Source organism: Gallus gallus, chromosome 10 (genome assembly GCF_016699485.2).
Source record: "Gallus gallus isolate bGalGal1 chromosome 10, bGalGal1.mat.broiler.GRCg7b, whole genome shotgun sequence".
Classification (NCBI taxonomy): domain Eukaryota; kingdom Metazoa; phylum Chordata; class Aves; order Galliformes; family Phasianidae; genus Gallus; species Gallus gallus.
This window is the reverse complement of record NC_052541.1, coordinates 8,674,371-8,692,377: the sequence shown is the minus strand read 5'-3', so window position 1 is coordinate 8,692,377 and position 18,007 is coordinate 8,674,371. Positions and strand designations below refer to the sequence as shown.

Sequence of the window (18,007 nt, the reverse complement as noted above, 5' to 3'; positions counted from 1 at the left end):
CTGCTACCCCCATCTGTACCCCAGGAGGGCAGCCCACGGGCACACACCGAGCTGGCAGCAGCCACCCCACGGGTGCTCCGGGTCTCACAAACGCCAGTGCCTCAAAGCACCGACCAACCAAAACGCTTTGGACACGCGGGTCTGACCCGCTAAGGAACCTTTCTAGGAAAAAAAAAAAAAAAAAGACAAATAAATTAAAGGAAAATGCGCTAAATAATGCCTTTCTGCTCTCTACGTGACAAAAGCACTACCTTGGAACACTCATTTTGGCATGTACAGGGCCGGGGGAAGGGAGGCCGGGGGATAACCTGGCAGTGTTTGGGACACGCGTGGAAGTGCACGCCAAGACAAGCCTGAAGACACACCCTGCAGTCAAGAGAAGCACTCTCCTTCAGTTTATCTCGGCATCGAGAATGAAAAGATTGTAACATAAAGCTTTGGCCATTTTCGAATCTACTATATACAATTTCTTTTTAAACTACATAGTCATAAATTAAAGCAGTGATTAAATAAGCGTATACAAAATGTAATTAAATTAAAAATCACAGCACATTATAGAGAAAAAATAGGAACCATTTATCACAGCAGATAATATCTTTTTTACCCTGTGAAAAGAACGTCGACCAGCAAACACAAAGCATCCCAACCGAAAGAAAAGAAATCAGAGCCGCTTTTCCCTTTCTCGCGTTCATTGCAACCTGCGATCTTTACCCACTTTGAACCATTTCCAGGGATAGGATCTTCCTTGAGTATAACAGAGAAGTTCTGCCAAAAGAGAAGAAGAAGAAACCCAAACCCGACCACAGCAATAAAAAAGGAATGTACAAACAAAAAACAACCCCTACAAAATAAATAAGAATTATAAAGCTTCTTTTAAGTAACCTTAACAATTATCAAACTAGTAAGTTCTGCCTTATCACATAGACTCTCTATACAACGTAACCCTAACGATTTATTACTATGAGGTATTTGGAGGAATTGGTAAAAGCAATGCACGGCCTGTCTGGGCTGAGGGACTCACGCTGCTTGCGGGGGAAGGAGGAAGGAACCTTTGGTTTGTCAGCAAGAAAGTGGAAAAAAACATTTTCCTTTGGTATCAAAGAAAGTTTCATTGCATGGTTGCACGGCAAAAAGCACCACGGTGAAGAATTATTCCTTTTTTCATTAGTGGCCTTTCTAACAGGCTGAGGTATTCAAAGAGTATAAGGTGAGAGATAAAGAGGTCAACAGCGGTTTAACACTTTGGTTCAAGCAAGGCACTCGTCCTAGGAGTTTACAAAGTTTGCAACATGTTTGCCTAGAGCTTTATTATTATTATCCTTATCATCGTCAGCAGTAGAGTTGTAGTAAGAGAAGCATTCATCAGGTTACCGTCATCGCTACAAGGAGCAGACGCGTCTACGCACTGGGAGAGGCGAGGAGGGGGGGAGGAGTTCCCTTCACAGACCGAGGCCGTGCATGAAAAATCTTTGGTATTCTTTGGTATCATCAATGTGATTAAAATCACCAATGGAAATCGAGTGAGGTAGCGTCTTTGGTTCACACTATAAATAGTAGATCTTTACACACTTTTTTTTTTCTTTTTTTTTCCTTTTTTTTCCTTTTTTTTTTTTTTTTTTTAACACGTGGAAGTAGCTATTCCTTACCTTTTGCTTCTTTGTCTTTAGCAAATAGTTACCAAATGTATTGTAAAGCTAACCACACCACAATAATAAACCAGAAGGCTAAGCAAAGTCTCAAAATTAGCCTCTGGACCTTTGAATGCACCCAAACGCAGCTGGATAGAAAAGGGTAAGTGCTTTCTCTTTGTTTGCTAAATGCATAGTTTTCATTCTTATGTACAAAGGAGGAGAGGAGGAAGAGTGGTGGAAGGAAGGGGCGAGAAGGCGGCTCACGGCTTGGGAGAAGGCCCTGGGGCTCCTTTGGGCAGTGCCCAGCGGCAGTCCCCTGGGCTTGCCCTCCAGCAGCACCCAGGGCTGTGCCCATTGCCGGCCCCGCACCCAAGGCAGCTGTTGGCACCACCTGCGGGAGCAGCAGCACGGCCCCACCGGCTCGCTTGGCTTTACCTGAGTGAGGAGAGGAGGACAAGGCCCTGGGAAGCCTCCTGGGGCCGAGCCGAGCAGCGCTGCCACCTGGGGCTGTGCCTGCTCCCCAGAGAGCCAACAGCGCCCTTAGGATGGGATGGGTGCGGACGCTTCGCCCCTGAACCAGCCTCCCTGGGGTCGGCATGCTTTTGGCAGCCCCCATGGGCCGAACGCACACCCCTGACACCCTCATGCCATGAAGCCCCATGGTACCATGGTAGACTGGGTTCTGCTCCTCTCCTAAATGTTCCTGACAGACTTTCAGGTCCTTTGGGTTTGGAATCTGAAACTAATTTCCAGTTTGTCGGGCGTGAAGCCCCGACCTCATCCAGGTGGACAGACGGACACTGACGCAATGGGACAGGATGGGTGTGACGCTCGGCATAGTGCTGGGAAGGGATGGCAGCCGACGAGCAGCAGCGATGGGATGGGGCTGTGCTGTGTGCCCGGGGCACAGGGGAGCAGTGCCACAGGGATCTGCTGCACGGTCTGAAGACAATTAAAGAAAAGTGGGTTCTTGGTCTATTCTGAGTACTAGGCGCATACTGCTTATGGCAAGGGTGGTTTTGTTCTCCATGGCTTATAAAAAAACAAAAGGTTTACAGATACCTCAACAGGCATGTAAAAAAAAATGCCAACACTTAAAATCTATAACTTGTGCATCAGTTTTGGTGTGTGTGTATACGTGTGCATGTATACGCGCATACACCACGGGGAAATGTGTGTGCATGTATGTATACATAGATCTACTCGGGGGCTCATAGGGGTGGGTGTGTACCAGAGATCCTGAAATTGCATATTGGGTGCAAATTTAATGCTGGTATGAAAGTTCTCTTTGGTTTCAGCAAGTAGTCTCTAGAGACAATACAATGGAAATACTAAAAAATGCGGTGATGGACTTTGAATTTCCCTGCATTTTTAAATTCTCAAGTTTTAAATAAATAAGGCTTTCTTTTCTAAACTATAGGTACGTTACAAAGCAGTGTTTTGCTGGGAAAAAAAAAAAAACAAAAGCAAAAACAAAAACCTAAAACATTAGTTATTACTGTCCTGTTTTAATCTTACACTACTGAAACTGTATTCATAAGACGCTTTATAGATGAACTTACTAGTATTTGTCAGCTATACTTTGGTGGGAATGGAACACTTTAAAAGAGCGCTCTCTAAAATTTAAGGTAAGCTAGAAGTTCTAAAGCCTCAGAGATTATGTTTAAATAGACATTTGCTTTGCCATTCTTAAACTGGCTTTAACATAGAAAAATGGGGCGAAATATCTGTTTTACTTGGTTTTCCTTGAATTTATTTTAATGAAGAGATACTTTGGTTTAATTCGAAACACCTACTGGAAATTACCTATGTACCCTGAATCCTAACTAGACCCTGTCATCTTGGGAAATAAATGGTGCCACTGGTATGTGAGTGGGCTTCATCACAAAAGCCTGTATGGCTGATGTTGGTAGGATTCTAGTTTACCTTGAATTTTAATTTCCCTTAAAATAACAGAACAGAGAAGGGAAGAGAAGGGAAGAGAAGGGAAGAGAAGGGAAGGGAAGGGAAGGGAAGGGAAGGGAAGGGAAGGGAAGGGAAGGGAAGGGAAGGGAAGGGAAGGGAAGGGAAGGGAAGGGAAGGGAAGGGAAGGGAAGGGAAGGGAAGGGAAGGGAAGGGAAGGGAAGGGAAGGGAAGGGAAGGGAAGGGAAGGGAAGGGAAGGGAAGGGAAGGGAAGGGAAGGGAAGGGAAGGGAAGGGAAGGGAAGGGAAGGGAAGGGAAGGGAAGGGAAGGGAAGGGAAGGGAAGGGAAGGGAAGGGAAGGGAAGGGAAGGGAAGAGAAGAGAAGGGAAGAGAAGAGAAGAGAAGAGAAGAGAAGAGAAGAGAAGGGAAGGGAAGGGAAGGGAAGGGAAGGGAAGGGAAGGGAAGGGAAGGGAAGGGAAGGGAAGGGAAGGGAAGGGAAGGGAAGGGAAGGGAAGGGAAGGGAAGGGAAGGGAAGGGAAGGGAAGGGAAGGGAAGAGAAGGGAAGAGAAGAGAAGAGAAGAGAAGAGAAGAGAAGAGAAGAGAAGAGAAGAGAAGAGAAGAGAAGAGAAGAGAAGAGAAGAGAAGAGAAGAGAAGAGAAGAGAAGAGAAGAGAAGAGAAGAGAAGAGAAGAGAAGAGAAGAGAAGAGAAGAGAAGAGAAGAGAAGAGAAGAGAAGAGAAGAGAAGAGAAGAGAAGAGAAGAGAAGAGAAGAGAAGAGAAGAGAAGAGAAGAGAAGAGAAGAGAAGAGAAGAGAAGAGAAGAGAAGAGAAGAGAAGAGAAGAGAAGAGAAGAGAAGAGAAGAGAAGAGAAGAGAAGAGAAGAGAAGAGAAGAGAAGAGAAGAGAAGAGAAGAGAAGAGAAGAGAAGAGAAATAAAAAGGAGCATAAGTAAGATTACCTATTTCTAATCCCTTGGGCCTAACCTGCATATTTGGTTACTCTGGAATTTAATCTGCCTAGTAGAATTATGACAGAATTCGGGACACCAGTTAGAAATCTAACAGGCACATGTATGGTTTTTAAAGTCCAATTTCCCCTTACACTAAAATTCAATTTGCAGATGTTGCACGCTTTTCTTTTTTCTTTTATCAGAGTAGGGATGGGATGGTTTATCTTCTGAGGTTCTGTTAGCAACAGAGTAGTTAAACTTTCCAACTATGAATTTTAAACTATTTCATGCAGTATTTGGATTAACAGATGAGCAAGAAAGAATGCACGGAAGAAAGCTCAGCCTGATGCACACGGACATGAAGCCATGTGACAACAGGCTGTGCCTTTGTATCATGGGAACACTGCTATCAACTTCAGAGGAGCCATGACTCGGCTTTCCAACGGCACGCCCAGAGCTCCTGCCAGAGCTGCCACCAACGCTACCCGGTGTCCTGCTTTCAATGGGAAAAGACCCCCAGGTCTTCACATGCATCACTATTCCTCTGCCTAAAAAAGTCAGTAGGTAAAAAAAAAAAAAAAAAAAAAAAAAGAAAAAAAAGCTCCCTAACATCAATGAGCATTGACCAAGTGTTGGGCCCCGGCCCCGTTGTGCCATTCTTTCTTGCCATTCGTGAAAAGAAACAAGAATGTGACATTACTAATGGCAAATAACAGTCTTGATTACAAGTTTTATGTGTTATACAGTTAGATTAGTTTATACCTATAACTCTACATAGTATTTTGTGTAAAAATAGCTTTGGAATATTAAAATCATTGCAATAAAATACCTGCAATATAATTATTAAATGTGTTCTTTGGTAGCTAGTCGATTTTTTATGGATGGAATAGTTTCCCTTTTTTAAATCTGAACATTCCTTAACAAACAAAGAGAATGCACTGGTTTAGGTACCATTCAAAATTTCTCTGCCTAGTTTGAACTCGTGTCCGGGCATCGCGCCGGGGAAGCTCAAACACCAAAACAGCAAAAATCACACTACCATTCAAATGCATTCGGACGACTCCACGCCTTGCTGGTCATGCTGCACACGACCCTCTCTGCCAACCAGCTCTGACTCAGTCCCTACCACCGGTGTGTACACAGCATGGACACACTGCACACCTTCATGGCGATCGCTGTGGAAATGAAGAGCCATATCTGACAAGATGTCTATTCAATGACAAGAAATCACTATGCTCCAAACCACTACACAGCCAAGGACGGTGAAGATGATCATGGATGAAGGTGTGAGACCAGTGGTCTACTTTTCTTCTCTTCGTGTTCCACTTCGTTCATTCCATTTCACTCTCTTCTTTCCTTTATTTTTTGCAAGTTGTCATCCTACTAAAGCGTGTGTCTTAGAACAAAGTCATAATGCAGGTGAAATAAGTCTTTGGTTTCTTTGGACTTATAAATAACATTTTTTTCAAATAGTTCTAAGTATAAACCTGCTATCTTGAGGTCCTGGTCTGTCTTTATTTATTTATTTATTTATTTTTAAAGCTTTTCCACCGAGGTTTAGTTTGTGGTAATTCCTTCATGCTTTGGTACAAGTGCTTGATGAAGATGAGTTGCCTGAATTGGAGCTGCCCTCGTCTTGCCACTTATCCAGACTCCTCCTCCGTGCATTCATGAAAAAGTTGCTGACGGTGCTCAGCTCCAACCCGAGCTGCTGGGAAATGGTGATTTGTAATTCTTTGGATGGACGCTTATTTTCCTTGAATATTGCATGTAGAGTTCGACGCTGGACATCCGTGAAGACCAACCGAGGCTTTTTGGGAGTATTCCCTCTGTCCTTCCCGTGCTCTTGTTCTTTCCTCTTGCATGCTGCAAGAAAGCGGAGCACTGGTTAGAGGTCTGGCAGAGTGGTAAATGACAACTAGAATAAAAGGAGCATTCACTTTGGCTTCTACATTCGGTGAGGACGTGTGGCATGGGATGAGACATGCACTTATATGCAGGTTTTGTGGGTCTAATGTCAGGCACTCACACAAGTCAGTTTAAAGACAAGTTTAAGGTTATAATTTTAACATACTATTATCTATGAAAAATAAATTAGTAAATGCCTTTGCCGTTGTCTGCTAAAACTTAGTGAAGCTGTCCCTGGGAGGTTAAATTTTGGCATGGGTGAACTATGCAACATCCCTCGAACGTAGAGTGGAAATTCACGGAGCTCTTACGTCAATCTTCCCTACATTTCTAATCTTCGCTATTTGCTGTGAATCCATTTCTGTTTTGTTGTTAGTGATGGTTTTTTTCTCTCTCTCTCTCTTCTGTTTTTTTTTTTTTTTTTGGGGGGGGGGGGGCTGAGAAATAAGGAACTGGGAGAAAACAGGACCCTGATACCATCTCACAGCCCAGAACGATGTGTTCTGAATAAAACAACTCATATTTTCACACAGAACAAGAGCACACCAACTCTTCCTTATGCAATTCCACTTTCTTCTGTCCTCTCTCTCCCCTCTGCTCCCTTTCAGAGAGCTGTTACACCACACACCACTGATGGGCCATGGCAACCCAAAATCTGCCTTGCAGATCACCTGCTTGGCAGAAACCAGGGAGCTGGGAGCACAGCTCCAAGTCCCCCGCAGCCTTTGACCGCCTGCCAGCTCATATTGTTAGCATTTAGCCAGGATAAAAGGGTTCCCTGGGAGGACAGATTGGTCTGTCTCACTTTCAAAAGAGTCTGAAGTTGTCTGTTTCCTCTTTTTTTCTGCTCTAACAATGTCCTTTAATGCTGGTTTAGAGAGGTACTTCAAAAAGAATATGGATGTTTTGCCTCTGTGTGCCTAGCCCTTATTACTGTGGAGATCAGTGCTGACCATATTAAAAACTCAGTGCAGTACCTCCACCTATCCCACGGATACAGAATGAAGACAACAAATTATTTTACAAAGATCCTTTCTCCACCTTTTGTTGTTAGCCAGGGCCAGCACTGTCACGAGGCTGTAACTGCTTGAGGAAGACAGAAGAACGGTCACCCACCGCCTGTCCCTCCGGTGGCCTTCCAGCTGCATCTATGCAGATGCTTTTGCGGAGCCTAATGGTGTGGGTCTCAGCCACGCACCCCTCCATATGATCATAAGGACTGATATGCCAGACTCACATTTTCTATGGCTATTTTTATCTGAAAACCTTTGAAGAGTGCTTTGAAGTTACATCTTAACCTCTAAAATATGGTATCACTTCTAGGCTGAAAAACAGGTTTGATGCAACAGGTTTCTCACAGAGCTAAGCCAGTGAACCCACTGCAGGGATCAGGCCCTACAGAAATAATTCTGGGTCCCGACTGGAAGTAAATGTTGATAACTCATGGGTTAAAAATACTACTGCAGGAATAGTTTGTTAGTTACCAATTGATATTCAAAATGAGAAAATGAGGAGTGCGGGAGGGATAGACAGAATGTCAACTTTTTATACACCTCAACATTTGAGGTCAGAAGCTCCTGAGGGAGAAGCTGTGGGACTCAGCTCTAGCAGCTCCAGCTGCCCACTGTCTGTCCTGCTAAAGAGGCAAACTGAGCCCATGCCACATTAGTTGCCCCTAACAGCTCATTTCAACTCACACCGCTTTACAGTTCACTTTTCCAAAGACAAAGCAAATCCCAGCTTTCACCTGGGCGTACTGTGCAGAGAAACCACCATTTGCCACACAACCCTGCCTACACCTGCAGTGTGACCCACATCACCGGGGATCACAGAGCGGCTCACCTGGCTGTGCACACCTCGGGGCTTCCATCACCAGTGAGTACAAGAGTTCTCTGAAGCCACAGAGAACAGAACAGCCACATATTGTGAAACGAACTCACGTACCGTGTCAACCTGAGCTTCTGCTTCTGAGATTTAACATTCCTGGATAATTATTTCCCCAGAAAATATCTCAGCAGTTACCCAATACTTTGCTCTCAAAGTTCAGTTCTATGATTACTGCTAGCAACATCCCAGGGGTAAGAAAAAAGTGCTCACTGCTGAGCAGAATAGAACAAATTCTGCCAGTTCTGTGATACAAATAAGCTGAGTTCAGTATTTCACTTCTCTCCAGTTTGCCCAGCACCTCACTTTGCAGGTGACTGCTGATCCCACACACGCTGGGACTGACTGTGCCCTTCCTATGAGCTGTTTGCTGGCTGGTGAAGGGAAGAGACCAAAACAGAACAGCAGAGACATGGTTCCTTCACAGACTACTGCACGACACTGCTGGTTCCAAGGCCTGGCCCACGGCGAAGCTCCCTGGCTCACAGAGCTCCCAGCAGGGCTGCCAGGCCTCTGCCTGAGCGGGGAGGGCGACTCCCGCCTCCATCTTCTGCCTTGTCTGGGCCCGGGAATATTAATAGCACTTAAAAATAAATAATGGTGATAATGAAAAACCGTAATAGGGTTTCCTGACGATCGTTTTTCCTGCATTGGAGCCAATCAATTTTAATAATAAATCATAGCTTCCAGCTTGCCAGCGAACAAATGCGCATGGTGAGGTGAAGCCCGCTGTGAGGCGAGCGCTGCCCAGGCCTCAGCCCAGGCCATGCCAACACAGCAGCAGTGCCTGCTATGGCCAGAGCTCCTGTGGCACGGGCAGCTGCTGGAGGCACAGGCCTCACCGACACAGCTGGCATCTCTTTTGGTAAAGCACCAGAGCCCATCTTAGAACTATTTACCACACACCCATATAGGGATATAAGCACGGCACAGCACACAGCGCAGCCAGGCCTGCCCTCCGCCCCACCAGCAAGGCACCTCGCAGTGCCTTTGGAAAGAGCCCAAAGAAAGCCTAGTTTAAAAAAGACAACACAGCAGAGTCCCTTTGAGTCTGGCAACACAGGTGCGGATATGACAATGTAATATTATCAGTGCTAGAAGGAGCCCTATAAATCCAGTGCTGAACTCTGGCCTCTCCCCGTCACTTCCATCTTCCTGTGCCCTGAGCAGCAGATATTTCTGACAGTTGTAATTCTCCCGATGCAGCCCATCAATCCAGTTCTGTCTCCCTTTGTTCCTCACGAGCCGCCCGAGGGATGTGGCTGTGCTCACTTGCTGGCACTGGGGAGCTCTGCACGCCCCCGCCCTGCCCTCTGCTCTGAGCACACGGGTCCTGCGGCCCCACCACAGCCATGTCCAGGAGGCTGAGCCGGGCGCTACACGCAGGAGGAGGCCATTAGGAGCCCAGAGCCCTTCCCAGAGCTGCTTCCAAGCACCTGGGGGAGCCGAAGCTGAGGCACGCACACATCTGCAGGTGCAGCGGGTAACAGCAAGGGAGCATGCAGCACCCCGAGGGCTCCCTGCTTCAGGATTCCCTTTCAAGATGGAAAGACAGCCACGAACACTGAGAGATCAGACACTGCTGGTGTGGGGGAGCAGGCAGCGGGACAAAGCCCAGCAGAACGGCACTGTCCATAAGCACAGCATTTCCTTCAGACAGGCGGGAGAAAAAACAACAGCATTATGCCTGTCCCGGAGGCTCCAGTGCAGGGTTCCCTGACAGCAGTGTGGAGTTCACATCTGGCAGCTGGGAGAGCCACCCCACGCTGAGTGGGAGAACCCCAGGGAACAACGTGGCCAGGCTGCACCAGGAGCCAGCCGAAGTGCTGCAGAGCAGGATGCTGCAGGAAACACAAGCAGGCATGCAGGATATTGACTCGAGAGCAATCACAAGTTTTGTGAGGGTCCCTTTTCCCCCTCCTCTGACAAAATGAAACCTTCTTGCTATTTTGAGTCCATCTGTACAGGGCATGCCTCACAGACATCAAAACCCTGTCAGAGTTCCCTTCTTTAACACATTTTCTGATCTTTGCCATGTTCCATCTGTAGAATCTGGCACCTGCCTCGGCCATCCAAATGGGGCCCACCAACACCCTGGGACTCTCCTTCTAAATCACCTGCTTTCCATTTGAAACGTTGCAACACATCCAACAGCAATTTTAGAGAAGGAAAAGCCTTCAGCAGTGCAGCCCAGAAGGTATCCTGGGGGGGAAATTCCTCCAAAGGGAGCTGCCTTTGGTGGGGGCAGCAGGGTTTCCATCGGAGGCTGGGCCTGGTTCGGACACCAGAGATGTTCCCAGCCACACGGCTACAGGAGTGTGCTCAGAGCGAGTAGCCGAAAGTATATGGTGAATTCAGAGTGATGATAACATACAGTTGAGGGTGATAAGCTCCATCCTTTTCGTGGGAATAACGCCTCTGGAGCTGGCAGAGAGACGCTGATAGATCTTTCCTAATTGCCAAAACCTCCTATTTGGGGGGAGTATGAGAAGATGAGGGGCCTATAACTCACATGCTACCTTGCCAGAGACCTCACCACGTGAGCTAGAAACAGGCAGTTCTCTTCTCTAGATCCTCCCGGTGCCATTCAGCACTTTGTCTCTCCGGCAATCTGTATTTACATCCTCCCAGAGGTCACTTGCTCTGGATCTTATTTCTGTGCCATCATGCCCCTTTTGCTGTTCCACAACATGAGAAGAGTTAAGGGTATATCTGCATGGGAAGCTCACAGCCCAGCATCACCCTGCCAACGCACGGATCCCAGCTGAGACTGCCAGTGCCGAACACCTCATTGCGTGCACTGTATTAAAATGCGACCTTAATTTGCTGCCACCGGAATAACAAAGCGAGGCGGGCTCAGGCACGCTGACTCGGCAGCGGGGATTCCGGGCTCCACACGCCTGCAGTGCTGACAGACCCGTGAGCACCTGCGTGAGCTGCCACGGCCACCCAGGGCCTGCCGCTAAGTGGATCAATGGGGGAAGCACCCGATATTCCCGCTATATCATTTAAAGCAAACGCTGAATTTCTGGAGCCGGGTCTTTAGCTAACCATATTACTGTGACAAATATTTCTTTGTCTAGCATAAGTAATTAGAATTTAATCACTTTAACGGCATCTTAATTACCTCAAATGAATTGAAAGGACATTTAATAGCAAAGATTAAATTGCCTTAATGAATGATTTTTGCGACTCCATCAATATGTTAATCACGTTAGCCCTTCCCTTCCTATGAGCGCTGGCGGCTGCCGGCCCCTGGGTGGCGACCTCGGCTCGCCGCTGCCGCTCCGGGCAGCGCCGCCCCGCAGCGCCCCGCAGCGCCCGGCTGGGGCCGCCCCCGCCGCCCCTCGCCCCGCTGCCGTGCGGCCGCCCCAGCCCCGGTTCCGCCGCAGCCGCCGAAAGGGGGTTTCCGGGCTGTGGAAGTGACGCGTTCCGCTCCCAGAGCTTCGCCGGGATTTTAAAGGCCCTCGAAGGCAGGTACCAAGCGGGCCGCTCTCGGGCTCGTTTCCTGAGGCCCGGCCCCACTTCCACTCCGTTAGTTGTAAAGTCAGTTCCGACAATATTCAAACAGCGAGAGCTGCCTCGCGTTCGTGAGACAGCGGTGCCACCGCCGGGTCCCCACGCCGAGGCATTGCGGTGCGGGTGCTGCCGTGTTGAGGCCGTGCCCCGAGCTCCGGGCGGACGCCCGCGGCCCCCGTCCCGCTCGGTGCCCCTGCAGCGCCCGCCCGAGCGGTGTCGGTGTGAAAGCTGCTCCCGTGAATTCACAGCATCGCGGGGCCGACCTCCTCGGGAGCGGGACGGCTCGAGTGAGCCTCGTTGCGGAAGAATTTCGGTAAGACCGGCCGCTTCTCCGCCGGGAGGTGATCTATCCCGAGACATCGATGTTTGCGGCGAAATCGCCGCTTTGGATCCGCGCACGCGGAGGTGCGGCAGCCACGGAGCGCAGAGGGAGCCCGGAGCTCACCGGGCAGAGGTCCCAGAGCCGCCCCCGGTACCGCGCTGCCCCGAGGCGGGCCTCGAGCAGGCGGCTCCCGCGCTCGAAACGACCCCGTCCGTGCGTGGTGCCCGCGGGGTCGCGCTGCCGCCCGCAGCCGAAGCCGAGCGCGGTCAGTCCCGGCGAGGCGCGCACAGCCGCACCGCCGCCTTCCCGAGCGCTGCCCGACGGCTCCGCAGCGGTCCCATAAAGCCTCGGCCGAGCCCTCCGGGGCGGCCCCGCGCCGCCGGTAACTGTCCGCAGTGCTGAAGCCGCCGCGAGCCGGGCTGCTCCGGGGCCCGCACGGCGCCGCGCACCGCCGTCCGTCCTCCCGCCCCGTCGGGGTGCCCCGGCCCGGGGGATCCGCCGCCCGGCGCGGAGGCGGTCAGTAGAGGGCGCAGAGTCGCCGGGAACGGCGGGAGGCACCGGGCCGGGGCAGTTCGACGGCAGCCCCCGGGCGGCGCGGGCAGAAGGGACGGAGCGGTCCCGAGGCCGCTTCGTCAACATCGCAGCGGATTGGAACGAAGGAACGGACGAACGCGGGGGAGGCGGGAGGCGCAGGGCCGACATTAACGAAGGGCGAACGCGGTGCGTGCGAGCGGCTGGGAGGCGGTCCCGCCTCAGTGACACGGCCGGAGAACGCGGGGCCCACGGCGGCAGCGGGCTCCGGAGCGGGCGGCCCTCGTCAGATTCCGTATTAATGCGGAGAACGCTCCGATTCCGGTATTGATTTCTTTACGGTTAATTTGGCGAGAAACCCTCGCAGGTTGCCCAGCGCTCGGCTTGGCCGAGATTTCGTTTGGGAGGGGAGAAGGGAGACGGGGAGGAGAGAACAGACGTGTAGGTCCGGCCAGCAGCAGCCGGGTCACCGCAACGCAGCGGGGGGGAGGGAAGGAGAACGAAGGGGGCCGCCGCCTCCCGGGACGCGCTCGGCACCCCCGGAGCAGCGGCCGCCCCCGCCCGACGGCCCGCGCCGCTGGGAAATACCGGGGAGGACCGCTCGGAAACGCCAACGGGCCGCGGCGGGGCCGGGAGCTTCCTTCGAACCGCGTTTCTTCTCGGAGCCCTTCGCTGCCCTCCGGGAGTCAGCGGTGCGGGTGGGGGGAGGGGGTGGGGGGGGGGCAGACAAAGAGAGAACGGAGAGGGGAGATGGGGTGAATAAGATGGAGGCTGGAAGAGCTCAGCGCTGCTCACGCTGCCACACGCGGCCCGGGGAAGCGCCGGCGCCTCAGTCCGGCTTCCACGCAGCCCCCGACCCCTCCGAGTGCCGGAGCGTGAGGCGGAGCCCCAGGGAGGGTCCCCCCACGGCCCCCCCGCCGCCCGCGGACACCGGCGGGAAGGAGCCGGGCGGTCATCCGCCGCCAGCTCTCCCTGAACGCCCGGGCGCGAGCCGTGATTGGGACGTGAAATTTAACTGCCGCCGACGGGAGTAATTTATGAGATTTGGAATTGTCGATCATACATCAACATCAGGCCGGGCCGGTTTTTACCACCCGCTAAGATCGTCGCGCATTCAAAACCCGCACGGGACGAAACCGCCGGCTGACGCACTCGCAGACGCCGCCCGCCGCTCTGCGCCCCTTCCTGACGGCGGCGCTCGGCGCGCGGGCCGAATCCCGCGGGCCGGGGGGAGCGCCGCGAGGACCGCCCCCATTGGCTGGGATACGCCGCTATGCAAATGAGCACGTGCGGCGGGCGGCACAGGTGGGGCCGGGCGGGGCCGAGCGCCGCTCCCCGCGTCCCCGCGTCCCCTCGGGCCCCGGCACGGCTCGGCCCCGGCAGGCCGCTGCTCCGCGGTGCCGGCCGGCCGGTGGCGTCGAAAAGGGGACGTAAAACGACGAGGCTTCGCCCCTCTGCCGGGACCGCCCCGCTCTGCCGCCCGGGTGCAGGGGCGCTCCGGGAGCGAACAAAGGGCCGCGGCCCCGCGGGGAGGGCGGCGGGATCGGGGCGGGGGCCGCTCCGCGGCGATCCGCGCACGCGAGCGGGGCTCGGGACGTACGGCACGGCGCGGGAAGTTCGGCCCCGCGGTCGTTGGCCGACGTCAGAAGCCGCCCCCGTCCGCCTCCTCGCAGCGCCCGCCGGACGGGGCCGCGCGGCTCCCGGGGAGCGCAGGAGGCGGAAAGGGCGCCGCCGAGCTCGGACCTTGGACGCCGAGCGGGGCCGAAGCCGAGGCGGCGCGGGAGGGACGGGGATCCGCGCCGCGTCTCAGCGGTGCCGCTCCGCCCCCGGCCCCGAGGGCACGGCCGGGCCGAGCGCACCCCGGGCGGCCCCCGGTTCCCGGCACCGCGCGTCGGTGCGTTTGGGAGCGGGGAGACGCGCGCCTTCCCTCGCCGTTGTCTGCGGAACGGATCGGTGACCCCGGCGGATCGACCGTCTCGCGTCCTCCAGGGACAAATTAATGGAGACCTATCACTTAATTAACGGCCCCTCGCTCACGGCATATTAAACCCGCGTCCCGCACACGCCGGGGGTGGGGAGGCCGCGGGGCCGGCGACGCGCTCCGCTCCGTTCCCCGCACGCGGCGCCCGGCCGGGCCCTTTCCGCGGCTCGGAGCCGAGCTCCCGCAGCGACGCGGGACGGCCGCGGGGCGCCCCTCTCACCCCCGCACCAAAGCTGCGCTCCGCGCGCCGATCACCACAGCAATCCGTTAAAAATCTTTCGAACGACCTCAGCCGACGGCGTTCCTCCCGCACGCCGGGCCCGCACGTCCGCGCGCGACTCTCGTTCCGCAGCGCCCGCCGGGCACGGGCGGACATGGAGCCCGAACCCGCTCCGAGCTCCGGCCTCGCCGCGCTCCCCGAGCCCGTGGTGGGCGCGGCGTTGGGCCGCGCGGAGCCCGGGCCCCGTTCCGGCCGCGCAACGCCGCCGATTCCAACGTATCCGCCTCGCCCCGCCGCCGCCGAGCGTCGGTCCGGTGCGGGAGGCCCGAGCCACGGCGGGACAAAGCGGTGCGGGCAGCGGCACCGCCCGGAGCTCCGCTGCGGCCCTCCCGGAGGCACTTCTCCGCACCTGCGGCCGCCGCGTGCGTCGGCGCCCGGCGTGAGCTCGGCAACCCTGCGGGCTTCGCGGGCGCGGCGCGGGAACCCTGCTGGGGCCCGAGCTACCCCCGCACGGCCGGGCGCAGGCGCGGGGCCCGGCCCGTCCCGTCCCGCCGCGGCTCCGCTCACCTGCCAGCCGCAGAGCAGACATCCGCTGGAACTCGGGCTCCTGGAGCCACTTCCACATCCTGCGGAAGGTCTCCCGGCCGGACTTGAGCTTGCTCCAGGGCTTGGGGTTCCTCAGCAGGTCCGAGAGGGTCCCCTGGGAGCGGCACAGCACCCGCTGGGCGAAGATGGCCTGGGGGATGCTGTACCGCTTGAGCTCGGTGGTGATCCTCTGAGCGACTTCTTTGGTATTGATTTCTTCCATTTGCCCTGAATTGCTCCCGCCGCCCGCCTGCGAGCCCGCCACCGCGGGGTTCTGCTCCCGGCCGGGCCCCAGCAGCTGCCCGTGGCCCTGCGCGCCCAGGTGGCCGTGCGGGGGGTGCGGGATGCCGCCCAGGGGCACCATGCCGGCGGGCGGGGCGCTCAGGTGCTGCTCGCCGTGCCGGCTCAGCATGGCGGGGTGCGGCGCCTCGAAGCCGGTGGGCGTCAGCATCTTGTCGGCGGGCATGGCGGCGCCGGGGTGCGCGTAGTGCGGCAGCGCCTGCTGCGAGCCGTGCACCGAGCCCAGCCCCGAGCCCGACAGCGGCGACAGGCTCTGCCCCATGCCGGCCACGTCCTTGTGGTACGGCGCGTAGAGGTTGTTCATGGGCGCCAGGCCCCGCTCGTCCCGCATGAGCGTGAAGCTGCCGCTGACGTTGCCCGGGAGGCGCTGGTGCGGGTGGTGGTGGTGGTGGTGGTGGTGGTGCGGGAACTTGTCCGACACCGTGGAGATGGGCGGCAGCGGCTGCAGCGGGGTCAGCGTGGTGTAGGTGCCGCTCATGCCCATGCCGGGGGGCGTCTCGCAGCCCATGCTCATGGCGGGGTGCAGCGGCCCCCCCAGCCCGTGCTCGGCGGCGCGGTGGTGGTGGTGGAAGTCGCCGCCGTCCAGCAGCGCCATGCCCGCGGGCCGCGCGGGGCCGCCCAGGTGCCCGCGGGGCGGCACGGCGGCGGCGCGGGGGTGCGCGGGGCCGCCCAGCAGCTCGGCGCCCGGCTCATGGCTCACCGCGTGCAGGTCGCCCATGCTCTCCATCGCCAGCTGCGCGTTCATCGCGGGCCGCGCACATCCGTGTGGTGCGGCGGGCGCGGGCCGGCTCCTCCCGCGGGACGCGGCGGCTCTGGAGGGGTCTCGGTGCCGTCGCCGCTCGGTTGGTGGCGCTTGGGTTTGCTTATTTTTTTTTTTTTTGGTGGTGGTTTACTGAGTTTTTCTTATTTTTTGCGGGACGACGCCGGCTCGGTCCTAGGGCCCCCGCTCCCTCAGGCCAGGCTCCGCAGCCGCGGCGGCCGTCCGCCCGCGCCCCTCGCCATCTCTAGCCATGGCTCTCTCTGCGCTCCGCCGTTTGGCCGCCGCTCCGCCGCTGCAGCGCCGCGGCGCTCCGCGCGGCGCATGCGCGCCCCGCCCCGCCCCGCCCCCGCCCGCCCGCTCCCCGCCCCCGCGCGCCCCGCCCCGTGACGTCACCGCCCCTATTAAGGGGGCGAGCCCCGCGCGCGGCGCTCAGAGCCGCGGTACCGCGCGGCCCCCCCCGGAGTCGCGGTGTGACGGCCGGGCGGGGTTCCCCGCTTCACACCCCCCCCCCCCCCCCCCCCCCCCCCCCCCCCCGGATCCATCCCCGCGAGCCGTGCCCCCGCGCCGCAGCAGCCCGACCCCCGCCCCACCCCCCTGTGGTGACCGGGCCTTCCCCCCCACCCCCAGGCGCTGCGGGGCCGTGCCCGGAGAGCAGCTGCCCCAGCGCGGCCGCGCGCCCGTGGTCTTCTCCCCCCCCCCCCCCCCCCCCCCCCCCCCCCCCCCCCCCGAAATAAAGAATAGGGGGAGGAGGAGAGAGAGAAAAGCGGCCCCCCCGCCGGCCCCTCGTTAGCGGAGGTGCCTTTATCCCGGCAGAACGGGCAGATGTGCCCATTGTCCGCCCATTAACAATAACGGACCCCGCCGGCGGCGCGGGGCGGGCGCGCTGCGGGAGAGCCGCGGGGCCGCGGCCGGGAGGGTCGGAGCGCAGCCCGCGGGTGGGGCCGGGCTCATCGCCCCGGCACGGGGCAGCCCTGAGCGGAGCCGCGGGGCTCTGCCTCTGCGAGCGGCCCCGGCTGCGCTGCGGGGCGCTGTCAGTGCGGCGCGTGGCACGGGGAGCCCTGGGCCGCTCCCGCGGCGCCCCGTCGCGGAGCACCGGGCCGAGGCGCGGCGCGGAGCGGAGCCCGACGGGGCCCTTCGGCGCGTCCCGCGCTCGGGCCCTGCCCGACGTCGCGCTGCGGCGTCCGCGGGGCGCTGACCGCGTGCCCCGGGCGGCTGTGGGGACTTCGAGGTCGCTGCCGCTGCGTGCAGAGCGCCGCGTGAGCGGCCCTCCGAGCCAACGCCGTTGGGTCTTTATCCCGCCGTCGGGTCTATGAAATGAAACCCCCGCGCACCTCTGCGTGCGTTTTCGGCAGAACTCAGAGCCGCCGAATCGCGCCTCCGAGGGACGGCCGCTGCCCTCCGCCGGGTGTTTCCCGAAGCCCTCCCGCTGTCCCCGACGCCCGGATCCGCGCGGCCCGAACGGCGCTGCCCCATTCCTTATAGATGGGGCAGAACGGGAAAGGGGCGCCCGAAGCCGCTC

General features: G+C 56.8%; 1 protein-coding gene across 2 annotated transcripts; it reads right to left on the bottom strand.

Moving 5' to 3' along the window:
* Positions 1–4,587: 4,587 nt before the first annotated feature.
* ONECUT1 (one cut homeobox 1) lies at positions 4,588–16,800 on the bottom strand. 2 transcript variants are annotated; one of them, XM_046899192.1, is made up of 2 exons: positions 15,253–16,800; positions 4,588–6,344 (listed from the first exon to the last, which is right to left on the bottom strand). In XM_046899192.1, the coding sequence occupies exons 1-2, from the start codon at positions 16,471–16,473 to the stop codon at positions 6,171–6,173; spliced, it is 1,395 nt and encodes a 464-aa protein (XP_046755148.1). In that variant the 5' UTR covers positions 16,474–16,800; the 3' UTR covers positions 4,588–6,170. The 2 variants fall into 2 exon arrangements, with proteins under 2 accessions (XP_046755148.1, XP_015147374.1); XM_015291888.4 differs by having other exon boundaries at positions 15,411–16,800.
* Positions 16,801–18,007: the final 1,207 nt, after the last annotated feature.

Coding starts and splice junctions, on each gene's coding strand:
- ONECUT1 (XM_046899192.1), bottom strand. CDS start 16,473: ATGAACGCGCAGCTGGCGATGGAGAGCATGGGCGACCTGCACGCGGTG. Junction 6,345..15,252: donor GACGCACGCGGCGGCCGCAG/GTGCGGAGAAGT, acceptor GCTTTCTTGCAG/CATGCAAGAGGAAAGAACAA.